We start from the raw sequence: 16,532 nt of genomic DNA, 5'->3' as shown, positions 1-16,532 counted from the left end.
GGATGTAAAGCTCGCAGCTGTCACAGTATGTGGTCCCGCCAAGCAGCAGACAGGATGTAATAGCTCTGAGTAATTTAACTCTTTATTCTCAAGAGTAGAGCTGTGGTATCCTCTGCAAATGACCACAGGACTTGTTATGACAAAATACTGCACTCATCCTTATCACTTTAACTCTAAAAATGTCAGGACATATTATTTCCACTGCAGTCTCTGAGATCTGGCCCTAAAACTTGTTTGATGGTTTTAATTCTGCTTGTGTAGGCAAATGTGGGTAGACAGTTCTGATTAATCAGAGCCTGTATGATTTCCATCTCCCCAACTCTAAATCTGTCACCTTCCCTTCCCCATTAAACAAGACAAAATAGCTAATACTGTCTTTAAAATAGAGTGCTATAACATTTATTTTAGATTGCTGCATTGTTCTGCCTCTGAAGCTGTGTTTATTTTGAAAATATTGTTCTTAATTTACAAGTATTTTCTCATTGAAAATCTTGAGCTGCTGATTCATCGTTTTGTATTTGCTGCCATGCCATACCTTTGGTGTACTGATACGAATTAAAATCTCAAATATTTTGTGGTGTTGCCATATATTGTGGTGCTGCCATTTCCCTGGCAGACTTGAATGGGGTCAGTCTCCACTGTAGACGTGGTAAACCTTTTAAAGCGCGACATAACAAAAGATTTAAAAATTTATCTGTGCTGAGCCTAGGTTGCAAGTTGCCTTAATGTAAGCCTTGAAACAAATTCTCTGGAAATAAGGATTTGATTTGTCTGTAAATCTGATTTAGGTCATATGTCAGTTAAGCCATGTTCTGCTGTCTCTGGCCATGGGAGAAGGGCATGACCAGGTCGGCCAAAGAGCTGATGGCAATGGGCATGAAAAGTGGAGTCATGCATGTGACCCTCTTTACCACTCAAAGGGCAGATGTGCTGCCTGGGCAAAAGATTTCAGCAATGTCTGTTGCTGAATTCTTGTTGCTTTTTAAGAAGAGCTGAACAAAAACCTTCAGGAGTCTCTTATCTTCCAAAGGTTTTTATAATTCTTGTTTCATTCCTTTATATGAAGTATGAAAGCCACATATATACATATATATTTGTCTGCTGAACTCAGCAGACATAGGTTTAAAATCAATTAAAATCCACATGATTAAGTTCCATAGGGTAATCTTTTAATTGGTTTTGATTATTAATGTAGTAACAAAATCTAGAAATATGAACTTGGAACGTCCCTGATAATTTCTTGTGGCTCTGGTAGCATTGAACATTTAACAAGGTGAACGCTTCTTCCATGGGAGTAAAGGGTACTTGAAGTAAAGAGACTGAAAATTCAGCACAGTATGGATTAAAAAATCCTTCCTAGCTGTCACAGTTTTCTAAGAATTAGTTCTCTGCTCACCCATAAAATCTTCAAGGGAAAAGCGAGCATCCCAGATCTAAACCACCCACTTAAGAACAAGCTGAGAAAAAGTATTTCAGTCCTTTTTTATACTTCCTATAAAACCATGCTGGGCACATGTTTCTCTTGCCCAGCAGCTCACTCCAGCTGGGCAGTAGTGCCCTGGGTAGTGCATCTGTGTGAGCACATTGAGGGGTGTGGGAGTGGGTGCTGGGACCCCAGAGGCTGCACACAGAGCCCGCCTGTGGGCGAGAGGCAGCGCAGCGCTCGCCTTCCTGCTGTGTGAGCCACTGGCAGTGGAGGGTCTAAGCTTCAGCTGCAGTGCTTGCATGGAAATAGACCATTACTTGCATAACTGGGGAGTGGTGCACAAAGCCTTTTGGTAAAAGCCACATGTTGTTTGGGAATAAATTATAACCAAAGGGAATTGTGTTGGGGAAGCTGCCTGGGGATGATTAGGCTGTGTCTGTAGGGCACACTGGAGTATGTAAGTTCTCAGGTAGTGGTTCTTTATGTTGTTTTTTCCCCTCAGAGAATTGATGGGCAAACAGTAAAATCAGTGCTTACCTTAAGGTACACTTCAAGTGTTGCAGGAATTGTGAAAGTAAAAATGCCAAAATTTTTGAAGAAACTGTACTGATGGATTGCTAGATCACATTTATTTCTTGTGTTTCATGGACAGTTACGTGGAGTTGTTTCATCATTTTGTACATTTTCTGTGCAGTGGTGAGTTACAACACACCTCATAGGATGTTTCCTGTGTGGAGAGCCCTCTGTGTCAACACATTCACGTTGTCCAGCTTTTGCTGCTGACCCTGTGCTTCTATGAATGCAGAGTTGTGTTGCTGTGCAAGTGTACTTCTGTGTTACAGGTGCAGGCAGTATCAGGAGCACTCTAATGTTTCTGTTAGTATATATACATGCTAGAAAATAGGATTTGCATCCACATAAGTCACTGAGAGAAGCAGGCATTGTGGGCACACAGGGTTTATTGGTTGTTGTTTTCATTTTCCCCTAGATGTGGAGCCAGCTGTGAATGCTGCTCAGTACACACAGTACACACAGCATGTGTGTGTACTGAAATTGTGACTGGATACATCTGAATTGCAGAAACTCTCTCTTAACATAATGCTTCCTCATATAGTGTTGCAGCCTTATTATGTACTCCAAAATATTTCACATTGCAAGGAATTCACATATATATTAGTAATTGTAAATAACTCTAAATTACATATGTCCAGAATATTGAGGGGAAAGCCTGCCTGTGGATTTATTTATTACTCTTTTTTTTTTTTTTCCTATTACCTTTCCAGTGAGGTCCCCATTTGGCAGTTGCTTTTTGTTGGTCAGTGACCCACCTGCTTCCCAAAGCTACTGATGGTTTCCAAGGATGCAGGAGCCATCCCACAGCCCTCTGCTCCACAGATAATGGATGTGTAGCCAGTGTCTGCCAGCAACATGCTGTGGTGTGTTATACATGGAGATTCAGGAGGAGCTCAATACTAGAGGAACAAAGTCCAACTTTTTTATTGCTGAAGCATTTGTGAAACTTCTCTTTTGCTTCCAATAAATGTTTTTAATGGTTCAATACTGTTACACTGTCAGCAGAAATTATCTCTTGGAAGAAGTCTGAAAAGGAAAAAGGCAAATAATTCACAAATTTAGAGCTTGAATTTAGTCCCCGTGTCAGCTGTGTTACTGCAAACATAAAATGTTTGTAGCACACTTTTACTGGGTCATTCTTGCACAGTCCAGGTATTCAGTTTCTCTCATTGCATTTTCTTTCTTTTCCACTACGGTGCAAGTCCTGCTTTTGCCACTTCTATTTCCTCCCTTCAGTGCCCAGGGATAGGAAAGCTTTGGCTTTGGCAGAGCTGGAAACTGGTAGCCAGCCTTGGCTGGGGGTGCGTGGTGCCACCCTCGTGGCGCCCTTGTGGCACCCCTCTGTTTTTTGTAAGGAGCTGAGTTTGAATGCGGTGCCCATTTTCTGCAACAAACAGTAGGTTACACTTTCAAAGCAACTTGATTTTTTTTACTTCCCATCCTCTTTGCCATCTGTCAGTAAATTTTGGTATGCAGTCTGTTAGGATTTGCTGATAAAGGTTTTATTAAGATTTATTTAATGGGATTTTTTTTCTACCACTCTTTAATCCATGTTGGAAAAAAAATTAAATAGTGACAATCCATAGCTGCCTTGTAACTAAATCACATTCACTTAGCCCAGGAAAGAATGATTTCTGAAGAACTTCTGTCTCACAAGAGCTTAGTAGTTGTCTTGTTTGTTATCTTGCTGTGGTTAAAATTGCCGCAGTAGGGGGGAAAAGAAAAGAAAAATTGTTAATGCAGTTGTTTGTGTGGCTTGCCCTAGATATTATTCTTTCATTTTTTAATCTTTTTTTTCCTCCTAATGAGCAGAAGCAACTGTGAAAGGAAAAAATGCTGGAAACAAACAATACAACTACAAATAAAAAGAATTCTTTTCATGTGATGCAAGTCAAGGGAAAATTCTAGCTCAATATGCTCTGGCTTCTTGACACTCAAGGTGTGATCAGAGATTACTTATCATCCACAGGAGAGTGGGAAGCAAGTTAATTAAAATTTTCCACCCTTTCAGTGAATGAAATGTCTCCCAGTTTGAGATGCATTGTTTGAACACTTCTTTTTCAGGAGAGCTCTGGCACATTTTTTTTCTATTTCTACTGGTGTTCAGATCCAGTATTTGCTAGTTAGAAAGAGCATTGCACTTTTATTTGAGGAATGGTGTGCTTGAAATTTCATTTCTATTGTCTCTAATAATAGTAGATAAAAGAATTACTGTATTAAATGTAAAATGAGTACAAGATCACTCTTTTCCTCTGCACCCATCCCCCAGTGTACTGTTTGTTTAGAAGCATTTTTGCTTCAGAAAGCATTTAATATGACACCAATTAAAGGTCTGTATAACTGTGACTCCTGCTGGCACACAAATTCCAGTCGTGGGATAGAATTACAGCTGATGATTCAGGAGGGGGAGGGAGAAATAATTTCATGTGGTCTTAAAAAAAGCTTCAATTATCTGTATTTGCAAGTCAGAAGTTTGAAGCCCATGTGGATTAACCTGTTTATTTTGGAGTGACTCCTTCCTCTTGCCTGTCATCTTCAAACTCAGCCAATTATTGGGAATAGTCTATTCCCCAAGGACCTGGAGATGAGGTGCAGTGTCTGACTCCAGTGAAGCGTCGTGGAGTTGGAGGGAGCTTGTTAAAGGGCCTGAGGAGCTCAGAGGAGGGAACACCTGTGCATCATGTACACATGTACACACCTCCTGCCTCCAGACAGCCCAACAGGCACATTGGGGTGTTGGGTACCAGCACATGGGAAAAATAAGAGGTCATATTTTTGTAACCACTGTGTAGAAATCTTTACATAGGTTGGTTGTTTTTTTTTTTAACTGCCAGATTAAAAAAAAAAAAAAAGTTTCTTTAGGCCTAATTTACTTAAATTTATTTTTTATTTTCTGGTAACTTTACCCTTTTGAATGTGCTTACCTGCTTGTTTCCTTTCTGCACCACTGGGCTGTGAAATACACCATCATCTACTGCAGATGATGCTTAATCCTGACAAGTCAGACAGGTCCAAAGCCAGTCCTGTCTCGCTGCTCAGAGCCTGCAGGGACAGGGGGCTGTGGCAAGAGTGATGGCATATCCCTGAAACAATTTGGCTTCTGCAGCAGCCAAATGAGCTCTGCGTGGTATTGATGTCCTTCCTCATTGACATAATTTCCCTCTGATTTCTGACATTCTTTGCACATCCTGATGCAAGAGGAAGGTTCTTCCTGCTAATCACCTACCTCAGGCAATGAATTCAAAATAGAAATCCTCTTTACAACACAAGATGTTCCTCAGGGCACAGACAAGCTCTGCTGTGCCAGTCTTTCCTGATCTGCTTCCCTCCTCTAAATGAGTGAGCTCCTCCTGGTTTTTCCTCTGCAAACACTGTTTGATGGAGGGAATGTCCTTTTATGTGGCACCTCATGAAGAGCTTGTGATAGTGGATGCTCTGACCTTTTTCTTAATCATCATGTTGCATATTTTCATCTTTATTTTTTGAAGGCGTTGTTGACCAATCTCATAAATCTCAGTGTGTTATTAATACGTCTTTTTGAGACATTACAGCTTAAAGGCATCTAGATATGTCATGATTTTTTTATTACCCTTGCACACTCTATTTTAAAAACTGAAAAGAGTGCACAAATACCTGTCTTCCAGAGGGAAAAGGGAGTCAAAGGAGACTCTGAATCTACCACGATCACAGCTGCAGGATGAGTCCTGATTGCTCCAGTGGACATGAGTTAAGGGCCGTGTGGTATTGCCCCCCTCTCGCAAGGTTGTCTCATTCCTCTCCCAGAGTCACAAATTCCAGTTTGTACAGGGTGATGTTTTAAAGTAGCACTACCTCTCTAAGCCCCCACAAGCCTCTGTACAGAAGTAACATTAGGAGTGTTCTCTTGCGGGCACTTTCTGGGGTAGAGATTTAAAACATTTTCCTTTTAAGCAGGACTGATACAGCTTCTTCAGCTATATGCAGTTGTAGTCATGATCGGGTTTTTAATAGGTATAGTCAGGCAGCCATTCAGTTATAAAGATATAAGTGACCTAAATTACATTTGTTAGAAGAAAGGAACAGCTGAGATTGGAATTCACTAAAATACCTTGAAATAACTACAGCAGGATTTGGATTAGTTCTGATCAAATGACTATTTCATTACTGTGGAATAAATGGATTTTTTGGAGCTGCAAAACTATTGTGCCTTCCCCAGTGTTGCGAATTGGCAGTTAAAACTCCTTACGTGAACGTGAAACCAGTGTAAGTGCCTGAGCTTTTTTGCAAATGTAATTGTTATTCCAATCAAATTTAGTTATATTTGTAGAGACTGGTAGTTACAATTTGTCTGCTTTTTGTTTATTAAGATTAAAAACTAGTAAATATGCTGTGGCATCTATTCATTAAATTACTGGCAGTCTTGGCAATTAGACACCTCACTGGAATAATCTTTGTTGAAACCACCAGTGGTTCTTTCTGTGTGGATTGCAAGGTCTGCCATTTAGTTGAAAGGGAATGAGCAAGGCTCTGCTGGGTTAATGTGCAGCAGGAGCCAGACTCCTGCACTGAAAGGCAAAGCTTTTCGTCTCGCCCACAGATTTCCTGATTCAAAATAAGAAGGCAGCAATGCGTATTTGTGGGCAAAAGGAAAGGAAAAGACTCGTACTTATATTTTTTGTTGCTGTTGTTGGCTATTTTCCTTTTGATCCATCATGGCAGAGTAACACGACTGATTTCAATGCAGATATTCAGGATTTGCTGAAGCTTAGACAAGTGCACAATCCAAGCAAAGCAATGCTGTCATTTTTTAACTACTTGGACATAATTTTTCTTGGGAGGAGATAATTGATAACATACACTGAATTTATCCCGTTCAGATCTGGAACGCTATAAAGCTAGATGGATGAGTCAGGCAGTGTAAGAACAAGATCACAGATGTTTACCATTTTAAACAAACTCCTTTAACAGTTTGGGATGTATGGGCAGTCAGGCATTTGTCTCATGTTTTTGAATGTTTTCCTTCCTGCCTAGCTGAACATAAAACATGACCCACTTCGTTGCAAAACCCCTTTCTCCCTCTGAGAAAACCCACACATGTATTTTTTCTTGGGTTTTTTTTTTTTTGGTGTCAAGCTGAATGTCACACTCCAAGTGATGATGCCAACTGTTGCTTTTCCTTCCCCAGGGAGTTGAAGTGCAGACAGATTATGTTCCGCTGCTGAATTCCCTTGCCATGTACGGCTGGCAGCTGACGTGTGTGCTTCCCACTCCCATTGTGAAGACAAACAGGTAGGGAGGGGTGGGTGCTGCCTTTTGGCCAGGGAAGTTGCTGTACAAGCACCACAGTCTGCACAAGCAATTCCCTGTGCAGTCAGCATGGATTTCCTTGCAAAGCCTGCTGCAGCTGTTCTTGGGGTTTTCCGTGCATCACAAGCCACATGTGGCAGGAAGCACATATCTGGTGGGCAGAAAGACTGCAAGGTGGCAATGTGGTTTCTGCATGAGTTTTCTGGGTGTTGTTTCTGCCCCTCTGTAAACTCCATGACTGTAAAATTCCTGCTCTGGATCTTCCAGTAATGTCCTTTAGAGCAAAGACAAAACGTGTGATAATGTTTGGAGTGAGATGTTGTCTAGCTGAAAAAAAAAGTAATTTTATTCTTAATAGATGTCTGTCTAATGCTGCTGATACAGTCTAGCTGAGCAGGACCCTATGAGAGTGACACACTCCTCAGTAGCCTTGTGTGCAGATATAATAATTCTGTGGTCTACTTTGCTATTATTTATATTCTCACTTTTAAAATGTAAATGCAAATCACTTAAAAATCTTCATAACTGGTGAAAACCAATCATACCACTTGTTAATAATGAAGATGGTGCTTTCTGAATTTTCACTGGTCAGGAATGTATTTATTTGTATATATACACCAATATAATCAGTCATGATTTTTTTATCTTAACAAATAATGCCCAGCTCTTTATGAGATTTGGATGAAGACTACTCCTACACATTAAAACCTAAAAAGTAAAAGGCCATCTTTGTTGGGGGAGAAACTGTATTTCTGTATTTAAGTTTTACATAAATGTTTAAATGTAAGAATGAATAGAAAATCACAGTTACGATTTGTAATCCCTGACTCTTAAAGATATATACATATATATATATAATTTTCTTCCAGCTTTCTGTATCCCACTAATACCTTGAGTAACAGAGGTCAGTGCAGAAGGGCACCCACCTGGTGGTTGTTCTTCCTGCCATGCTGCAGACCTACAGGGAGCACCCAGCCCCATCCCATACCAGTGCCCCAGGAGGGAGGGAAGGAACACTCTGGTGTTGCTGAGACACTGGGGCACTGGGGCTCTTGGGTTTCTTCCTTTTTGTTCCAAACAATTTATTCTGTGTTTACACACTAACGCTAAAACATTCAGCAAAACTGTGTCATAGGCTGACAGGCTCTATCAGTCTGAACATTCTCCTCTCCTGCCCCCCAAAATACCAGGCTGCTCAGAGACGCCAGGGACAGGCAATGTGAGGATCATTCTTCATTTTGTTCTTCTTTGACCTGCAGAAATAAATGACTGAGATGGATTTTCGCTTTGAATGATGCTGGATGTGAATTTAATTCATTCTCAGGAGTGTGCATTTGTTTCTTTTCAGGGAGGGGAATTTATCTACAAAGCAAATTGTATTTCTTCAGAGACCTTCTTTGCCCCAGAAAGCAAAGAAGAAAGAATCTAAGGTAAATAACCTTGAGTTTCTGGTTTCTTTGGGTTTTGCTGGTGGTATTTTTATATTGAAATTGATTTCCTGTAGAAGTAAAATAGCCTATTCAATGTTTCTGTGATACAGTAGCAAGACAGAAGGAATGGAACGGTTCAAATGAAAGAAACAAAAAATGCTTAAATGATGTCCAAACTCCTAGATTTCATTCTCTGTTGAACTCACAGCAGCATAAGAAATGCAGATTTTTCTTCATGTAAAGCAGCCACAAACCTCCATTTATTCCTAAAATTCTCTCATGTTCAGTGCCTGTAAGATGGAACCAATACTATTTTCTCTCACCCATTTTCTGTTTAAACTGCTCTCTCATTCTCTCTATCTCTCTCTGTTTTGGTAGAACCTTAATTTAACCAAGAAAAACCTCTAGAATCCAGCTAAATTATCCAAAGGCATAGCTGACAGCTCATCATGTATGGATGTGGATGCATGTATGTATTCCCACTTCCATTTTGAAACACATAGCTGTGGGAACACCTGCCCAAACCTGTCATGCCATACAGCTGGAGAGAGAAATACAGGGACTTGAAACAGAAAGTGTTTACTACAGAAAGGCCTTCCTACAGTGGTCAAATTTGCCTTGCCCTTTCAGTATGCAAGGGATCAGAAAAGCTAGATGAAGTATGGAAAAGATCTCTGGAACCACGTGTCAGTGAGGTTGCTGACTTGTTTTTGTTGTGGCTCTGTGGGCTTTGGTGAGTGCTGCCAGCCCAATGTCATTGCAGGAGTGGGCACTTGAGGCCATGCAGAGCTGAGCTGCAGCAGGAGATCGGAAATGCTGAACAGAGCTGAGCACCAGGAGCATTTTACCCAACAGTTTAGATAATTGCAGATAGTTTTCATCTATGAAGCCCTCACTGTTTTGGAGCGTGGTTCTGTAAAAGTTGTCTTTTTCATACAGTGCAGACATGGGGAGTGTTTCAACTGACTGAAGCAGGAGAGAACTGCTGGGAGTGTGACTGATGTAGGATTTACCCTCTCTCATTAGCAAAGCTGGAGCCCAGAACACTGTGTGAACTTGTTACAAAGCCCATTTTATTTGTTTTCTCTCTTTGTTTTCAGGTGATTAAAGGGATCTTGGGATGAGTGTTAGAATGCCTGTATTTGGTCATTCTTTTCCTACCACTGTGTGTGGTTTTAGTGGAAGGGATGGGAACCCATATGTGGTTGTTCATTCTCAAATAGAGAAAGAAGTATGATGTTGATTTCTTGTATTATAATAACACATACATACCATCCAGATGACTTAAAACTTTGTTTAAATCTTTTTCATTCCCGGTCATAAAAACTTTTTAACAATGTCTGGTTGACAAAACAAAGGACTCACTCGTTGGCAGTGTTAAATACACAGGCATATATGAGGGCGAGAATCACTACAGCACATTTTCATACCAAAGGTCAGGGAAGGATGGCATACCTTGATTATAGTTCTGTAAAGGGATGTAAGACTGGTTCAATGTTCACAAGTGGTTGTTGTGTCACATCAAAGATGGCAACCCAAGCATTTGATTAAAGGTTGCTGAATATTCTGCACATAAAACATCCCAGGCTCTCAGGGGTTTTTTTTTAGCTTTTAGCTATGGCATGTCTAACATGTTTATAGATAACCCTCAGAGGAGGAGGGAAATAGGATGATAACATTAAAAGGATATTGCATTGATGGAAAATGTCCTGTCCTATCTTTGCACATCAATGAACCGTTGTTCAAGGTAGTCAGAGGAACAGAAAAGGAAATACGCAAGAGTGGTATAACTTCTCTCTTCAGTGAAAAGTACTCCTATGTAACATTCAATGTACTCCTAATGTAACATTCAATCAGGGATGAAGTAATTGTGTTCATTCACTTTATACAAAACTGATGCTTATTTCAGCAGAAACTAGCTGAATGCATTTTTGTGAAATAACAGTGTAAGTACCTGACTTGAGTACGTGTACACACACTCACAAAGCCTCCTACAGCTGGATCTTTATCACATTTAGGGCCCTGATCTTACCTTCTGTCAATAAGAGCTATGAGTTAAGTGGAGTACTGGGTACCCAGCCACTTCTGCAAATTAAAGAGGAAAAAACTCAAGTGTCTGAATTTTAAACAGCTGAGCTCTAGAACTGAGATGTTATCATTCCTCTTTCTCTAAACTGAGTGCTATTGTAGTGAAAAATAACTTCCTTTAAGTAAAACCGAGAAGAGTTTTGTGAAAGCCAATTTCTTTATTTTTCCCCCCCTTCTCCTTTTACATTAAGTTCTGGCTACCAGGAGGAAAGAACATTGTTCCAGCTTTGTAATCTAATAATAAGTTTTGAATGGCTTTTTGATTAAGGAATAAATAGCTAGATCAAAAATTTATGAATACAAAACATTTTGGCCAACTTCAGCACAGACCCAGTTTCACTGGAGAAAATGGCTTTTTTGAACATGGCTGGGTTTGCTGAACATCCTGATGAAATTATTTATGGCATCCAAATTTTGCCTCCTAACCCATTCCTGAACATCCATCAGCAACTGACACTGCTGAAAAAATGGTTGTGCACATTCAGAGGTACTTAGTAAACTTGTGTAGGATGGCTTAGCAGAGGCTTGGAACAATGGAGCAAGTCCAGAAGAGGCCTTGAAGTTGGTAAGGGGACTGGAGCACCTCTCCTCTGAAGACAAGCTGAGAAAGCTGGGGTTGTTGATCTTGGAGAAGAGAAGGTTGCATGGAGAACTCACAGCAGCCTGCCAGTATCTGAGGGGGTCTGCTGGGAAGTCGCAAAGGGACGCTTTGCCAGGAAGTGTAGTGATAGGACAAGGGATAATGGCTTCAAACTGAAAGAGGGCAGGTTTAGATTAGATGGTAGAAAGAAATTCTTTACTGTGAGAGTGGTGAGACACTGGCACAGGTTGCCCAGAGAAGTTGTGGATGCCCCACTCCCGGACAATGTTGAAGGCCAGGTTAGATGGAACTTGGAGCAACATGGTTTTCTAGGAGGAGTCTCTGTCCATGGCAGGGTAGTTGGAACTAGATTACCTTTAACGTCCTTCCAATCCAAACCATTCTATGATTCTATGACTCTGTGGTCTGGCTTTCCTTGGGGAAAGCTTGATTTATTTTTGGACAAATGAGGCAGATATAATAGTGACTTATTCGTCAGCCTCTATATACATTATACCTGTCAAGTTGTGAAAGCAGTTGTGAAATGGTGGCTGTGGCAAGTCCTGTGGAAATGCTGCAAGTAGCAGCCTCACGCTTTCTCATCAAAAGACATTCATACAGATGGTCCAGAATGTTTTACTGTTTGAGTATGGTTGTTGGCGTGGTGTTAGTTCTGCTGTTAACCTGGTGAAAAACACTGGAATAACGCCATGGGATTGCTTCTTCTGTCTGCACTTATTCAGCTTTGCATATCCTTCCCTTCCACACAGTGTAGAGAGGAACCCACCAGGCACAACAGCAACAGCAGAAGCATAAAGCATCGAGCTCTCCTTCCTCTCTGTAACAGAGATATCTGTGTAGGCAGAAATCATCTTAGGTCATCTGATTTGGTCAGGCAACTTCTTTTAATCTTGGGTCTTTCTGGTCAAATTCAAATTTAGTTTTTGAATTAAAACTAACTCATCAAAACACGTCTACTCAGGAAAGTAAATGTCCATGTGAGACTGCCTCTAATGGTCTTTAACATTTGGATCCCTTCTTTGTAGTTTCACTGGAGGTTCTCCAAAGAAGACATGCACAGCAGAAAAATGAAGAATTCCACAAAGGCTAAATTAAGTACTAGGGAGAAGCAAAGAGCACAGGAGAAGCAGGAATTTGAAGTCACAGAGAACACGAGAAACTTAGAAGCACAAATCTCAAGAGCGGTCAAGCCTGATCCAGAGCAGCAGCCAGATGATGTCATAGACTTGGGAGAGGAGGTAGCCGGGACCAACGACAGCAGTGCCCACCACGACGGGGCATCAGCAGAGACGTGTCCTGCCGGCTGTGACACTGGTGACAATGCCGGGCAGGCCTGCCTCAGCCAGAGCGTTCCCAGCTGCCCCGCGGGGGAGGCTGCGGAGGGCGGGGGCTGCGCGCCAGGGCCGGATGGCTGCAGCGGCAGCGACGGGGCAGCACTGGACATGGACTGCTCCTGCGAATAAGACCTACTTTTCAGAAACCCTGTGAGTGGCTGATACTTTGCCAAGACAAAAAAACAGATTTTGATAATCCCCACCACTAACTGCATTGCTCAACGCAACATTTCTTCTGCATTTCTTTGACTTACTTTGCTCCTTAGCACTCTGGTATCTTAATGTTTTAAGCATCTACAGGGCCCAGATTTTTCAACCTACAGAAACTGCAAAATTCCTTTCACTGTATGTAGTGGAGCTACACTTTAAATTAAAAAGTAGGGAGGGACAGAAATCATACCTTTAGCCATGACCAAACTTAGCAAGCTAGCTTTGAGCCTGGGTCAGGGCAAGTGTCCCGTTCTGTCAGATTTTACTGTGTAGTACTTTCTTGTCCATGTGGCTTTTCTGGAGAAGTTATTGTGGCAGATGTTATTTTGTCACTAGGCTTGTAGTATCATAAAAATGATATTTGGACTTCAAGAGGTTGAAACTGAATTTGGAAAGCTTAGCTAAGATGGCTGTTATTCATATCTTTCTCTAGGAGTACACTCACTGATGATACTCTCTTCTGAATTTTATTAACCCTTACACATCTTTAAGCAATAAGCAAATCTTATACCTGTTCAGGCACAGTGGGTAAACAAACCCCATGGTGAATCTGTGAGGTGGATGATTCCAGTACAAAATGCAATTTCCTATTTGGTCTTTACCAATCAACAGTTCATCAGTAGCTGTGGGGGCTTCAGAAGACAGAAAAACAGAAAACGAAAAGGCGGTAAAAAGTAGCTCTGTCAATGGTTATCCTCACTAAAATTGGAATTAGATGTTACCTCCTGACCTTTTCCAGGTGGTTTAGCACCACTTCCTCACTGTTATGAAATACCTTGTGGTAAAGAACTGAAATTGTACACAGTGGTCCATGGCCAACAAATGTCACAAAATGACCTTCCAAAATGAAACAGACCATTTTCTTGGTACAAGTAACCATATTCTGGGACTGATACCTGAGGGAATTCTGTAAAATTACCAACATTTTTATGTTTGAAGCTACATAAAAATATTTACAAGTGAATGTATATGTAATACAGTTTCTGTGCCAATGTTCTCCAAGTACTTCAGTATTTCTACAAATGTAGGAAGGAGTGGTTTCTCTCTTCTTAACGACCTTCATCCTTGTTTAGAAGTGGTCAAGTAATCTGGTAACAAAATGAGAAAAACATTGTAAATTCCCCTGCTTTTCTTGTTTTAAAGCAAGAGGTAGAGCTCTGTAAGTGATTTGCTGTTTTTTCCTTTGACTGATTTATGCTTGATAATTTTCCTTAGTCTTCAAATCAAAATGCTGTAAAAAGGACTATGTTCTGTATCAGATGTGCACCTAGAGTGGTTCAAAAGTATCTTTCATGCCTAAAAATTACTCAGTTAGCAGAACATTGCAGAGAAGGCAAAAATTACATCATTTAAATATTCATTTAATTGGGATGAAGGCACTCAAGTTTAAACCATTTGATTTCACATACACAAAGCACAGTGGTATAGTTTTGTCATTGATAGAAGAGTGTTTTATTTTGAATTCAGTGGTTTAACTACAGGACTGTAAGTAACTTCATTTTCTGATGCTATTTTTCAGTTGTTTCATTTGGTATTTTAAGATGACACTGGAGTTCCAATAGCCTCAAAAATAGGTTGCTGCAGTTGTTCTGCTTAAATACAAGGTCTCTGCTCTGTACAATTTTAAGTTCCTGTTTGCAGATTTTTTTAGCATAAGATCCTTTTATTGATGGTTTCTATCTCAAGGACCAGCTTTGTATTAATCTTGTTTAAAAATCACAATATTTAATGAACGTTTTGCTAGTAGAAAGTGTTGCAGTAGAAAGACCTCTCCAAATACTTTTTAATAGAAAACGTTTATTGGATTGCAACTTGACCTTGTTAACTAAATCCCAACTGCTTACAAAACTAAAGAGAAATAAAGGTCATAAGGAGATTCCTTATTTGTGGTGTTTGCACAAATGCCAATTATTCATCTCCAGAAGGAGGAACTCAGTTCTCTAAGTGGTGATGAGGGGAAGCTCCTTACTACTGAATTAGCAGTAGTTACTGGTGCTACAGAACTGGCTACTTGGTTTTCCTTTCCCAACAAAGCATGGAAGGGCCTGTGGGGAGTGGGGAAGTTGCACTTGTTTAAGTGAAGGATTGATTTAAAACTTTGGTCCTGTAAAAGCTGGGCTACAGTTGGGAGGAGTCAAAGAGAACTTGAATGCTTTTGCAGTTTCAAAAGGGCAGCTGGTTTGGGGTTTGTACTCTCATAATCAGTTCCAAGCTGTGATTTTGAATTACTCTGAGCTGGTTCAGATGTAAGTTGTGTGCATGCTTGCACCGTGCTCCCGTCCCAAGGAGAGTGAGAGAGCCTAAATCATCACTCAGACAGATGATCCAGATGTGATGAGGGCTGGGGAAGGCAGGTCTGTGGTGCAGCAGCAAGGCTCCACAGCTGTTATCTGCATTTTATCTCAGCTGCCTTTGCCATTTTGGGCCTGAAAAAGCAGGACCACCAGAGTAGCCAGGGAAGTGAAAGACAGCAGTCAGCAAGTGGTCATCTGAACAAGTCACCAGCTGTTAGGCAGGAAAAGTTCAAAGGAGAAAATCCAGCTCAAGCATTGGAATGGGCTGCCTGGGGCGGTGAGGCAAATGGTGGAGGTGAAGCCACTATCCCTGGAGGTGTTTAAGAAAGGACTGGATTAAGCAAATGAGGAATGTCAAAGAGGAGTGGCTGAATTAAATAAAAGATGGAAAAGGGGTTTTAAATTGCAACAAACAGCGGGGAGCAGGGGCAGGGGGTACAACTATGTTGGGTAGGGTGTCCAAACTCTTGAAGCATCATAATGAAAATAGGTATGTTAAGAGAGGTGAAGTGCACAAACAATGGGACTGGTACTTCAGCTTGCATTACGTCTTTGATTATTGGATCTGTGTACTTGAGAACAGTATAAATGAAATAGCCCAAAGTAGCTTTAATATATGTGTGGAAATGAAGCTAAGTATAAAACAATATACCCATTTCTCCCTAATTTGACTCCTCTGTCAGCCTCGATTTCTGAAGTGAGCAGAGGAAGGGCTCTGCATTTGGATACCCTACTTTTTCTTTGTAGTTCCTGTGACTCTACATTTGCCTCAGGGAGCCAATTATAGGGCAGAAATGAAGCATGATCAGCCTTTCACGCAGGAATTTCATCCTCCCAGAACTGAAGAGTATAAGAAGAGCAGATACTAATTTCTTGCTGATAAACGTTTCTCAAAAGTATGAGAAATGCCAGTGAACAATACGCCTATGAATTGTAGTTGCAGACACAATTCACATATCTCTGAGGCTGTTAGTGAAGATTTGCTTTTGGCTTTAAAAGGTGATCCTTGCCAAAGCCTCCATCCTCAGGAAGGTGCCTGTGGTGCTGGATGTGGCAGCTGACTCTAATCAGTGCCTTACCTATATAACACTGAAGGGGGGAAAAAGGCTTTTAAATTTTAAGTGCTTTCTATTACTCACTTATAAAAGCACCCTACTAACTAAAACAATGTAAGGATAACTGAATAGCCACTCCTTTTCCCACTAACTGATGCAAATACTATAGGAATATTTGATACTCATTGTACCAGATGAGCACACGGCAAACTGGTACAATACGTGTCATGGGAAG

The 16,532-nt window shown here is 40.8% G+C and overlaps 1 protein-coding gene across 2 annotated transcripts in view; it reads left to right on the top strand.

Annotated features, from left to right (window-relative positions):
• The window catches only part of RFTN1 (raftlin, lipid raft linker 1), a 96,316-nt gene extending 81,485 nt beyond the window's left edge, over nucleotides 1-14,831 (top strand). For both annotated transcript variants that reach the window (XM_053993310.1, XM_053993303.1), the window contains 3 exons: nucleotides 7,164-7,267; nucleotides 8,634-8,715; nucleotides 12,430-14,831. In XM_053993310.1, the coding sequence (XP_053849285.1) occupies nucleotides 7,164-7,267; nucleotides 8,634-8,715; nucleotides 12,430-12,867 (624 nt within the window). In that variant the 3' untranslated portion in view covers nucleotides 12,868-14,831. The remainder of the gene's footprint in view (nucleotides 1-7,163; nucleotides 7,268-8,633; nucleotides 8,716-12,429) is intronic.
• The last annotated feature ends 1,701 nt before the right edge of the window (nucleotides 14,832-16,532 follow it).

Source organism: Vidua macroura, chromosome 1 (genome assembly GCF_024509145.1).
Source record: "Vidua macroura isolate BioBank_ID:100142 chromosome 1, ASM2450914v1, whole genome shotgun sequence".
Taxonomy (NCBI): Eukaryota; Metazoa; Chordata; class Aves; order Passeriformes; family Viduidae; genus Vidua; species Vidua macroura.
This window is presented reverse-complemented; position numbering and strand designations above follow the sequence as displayed.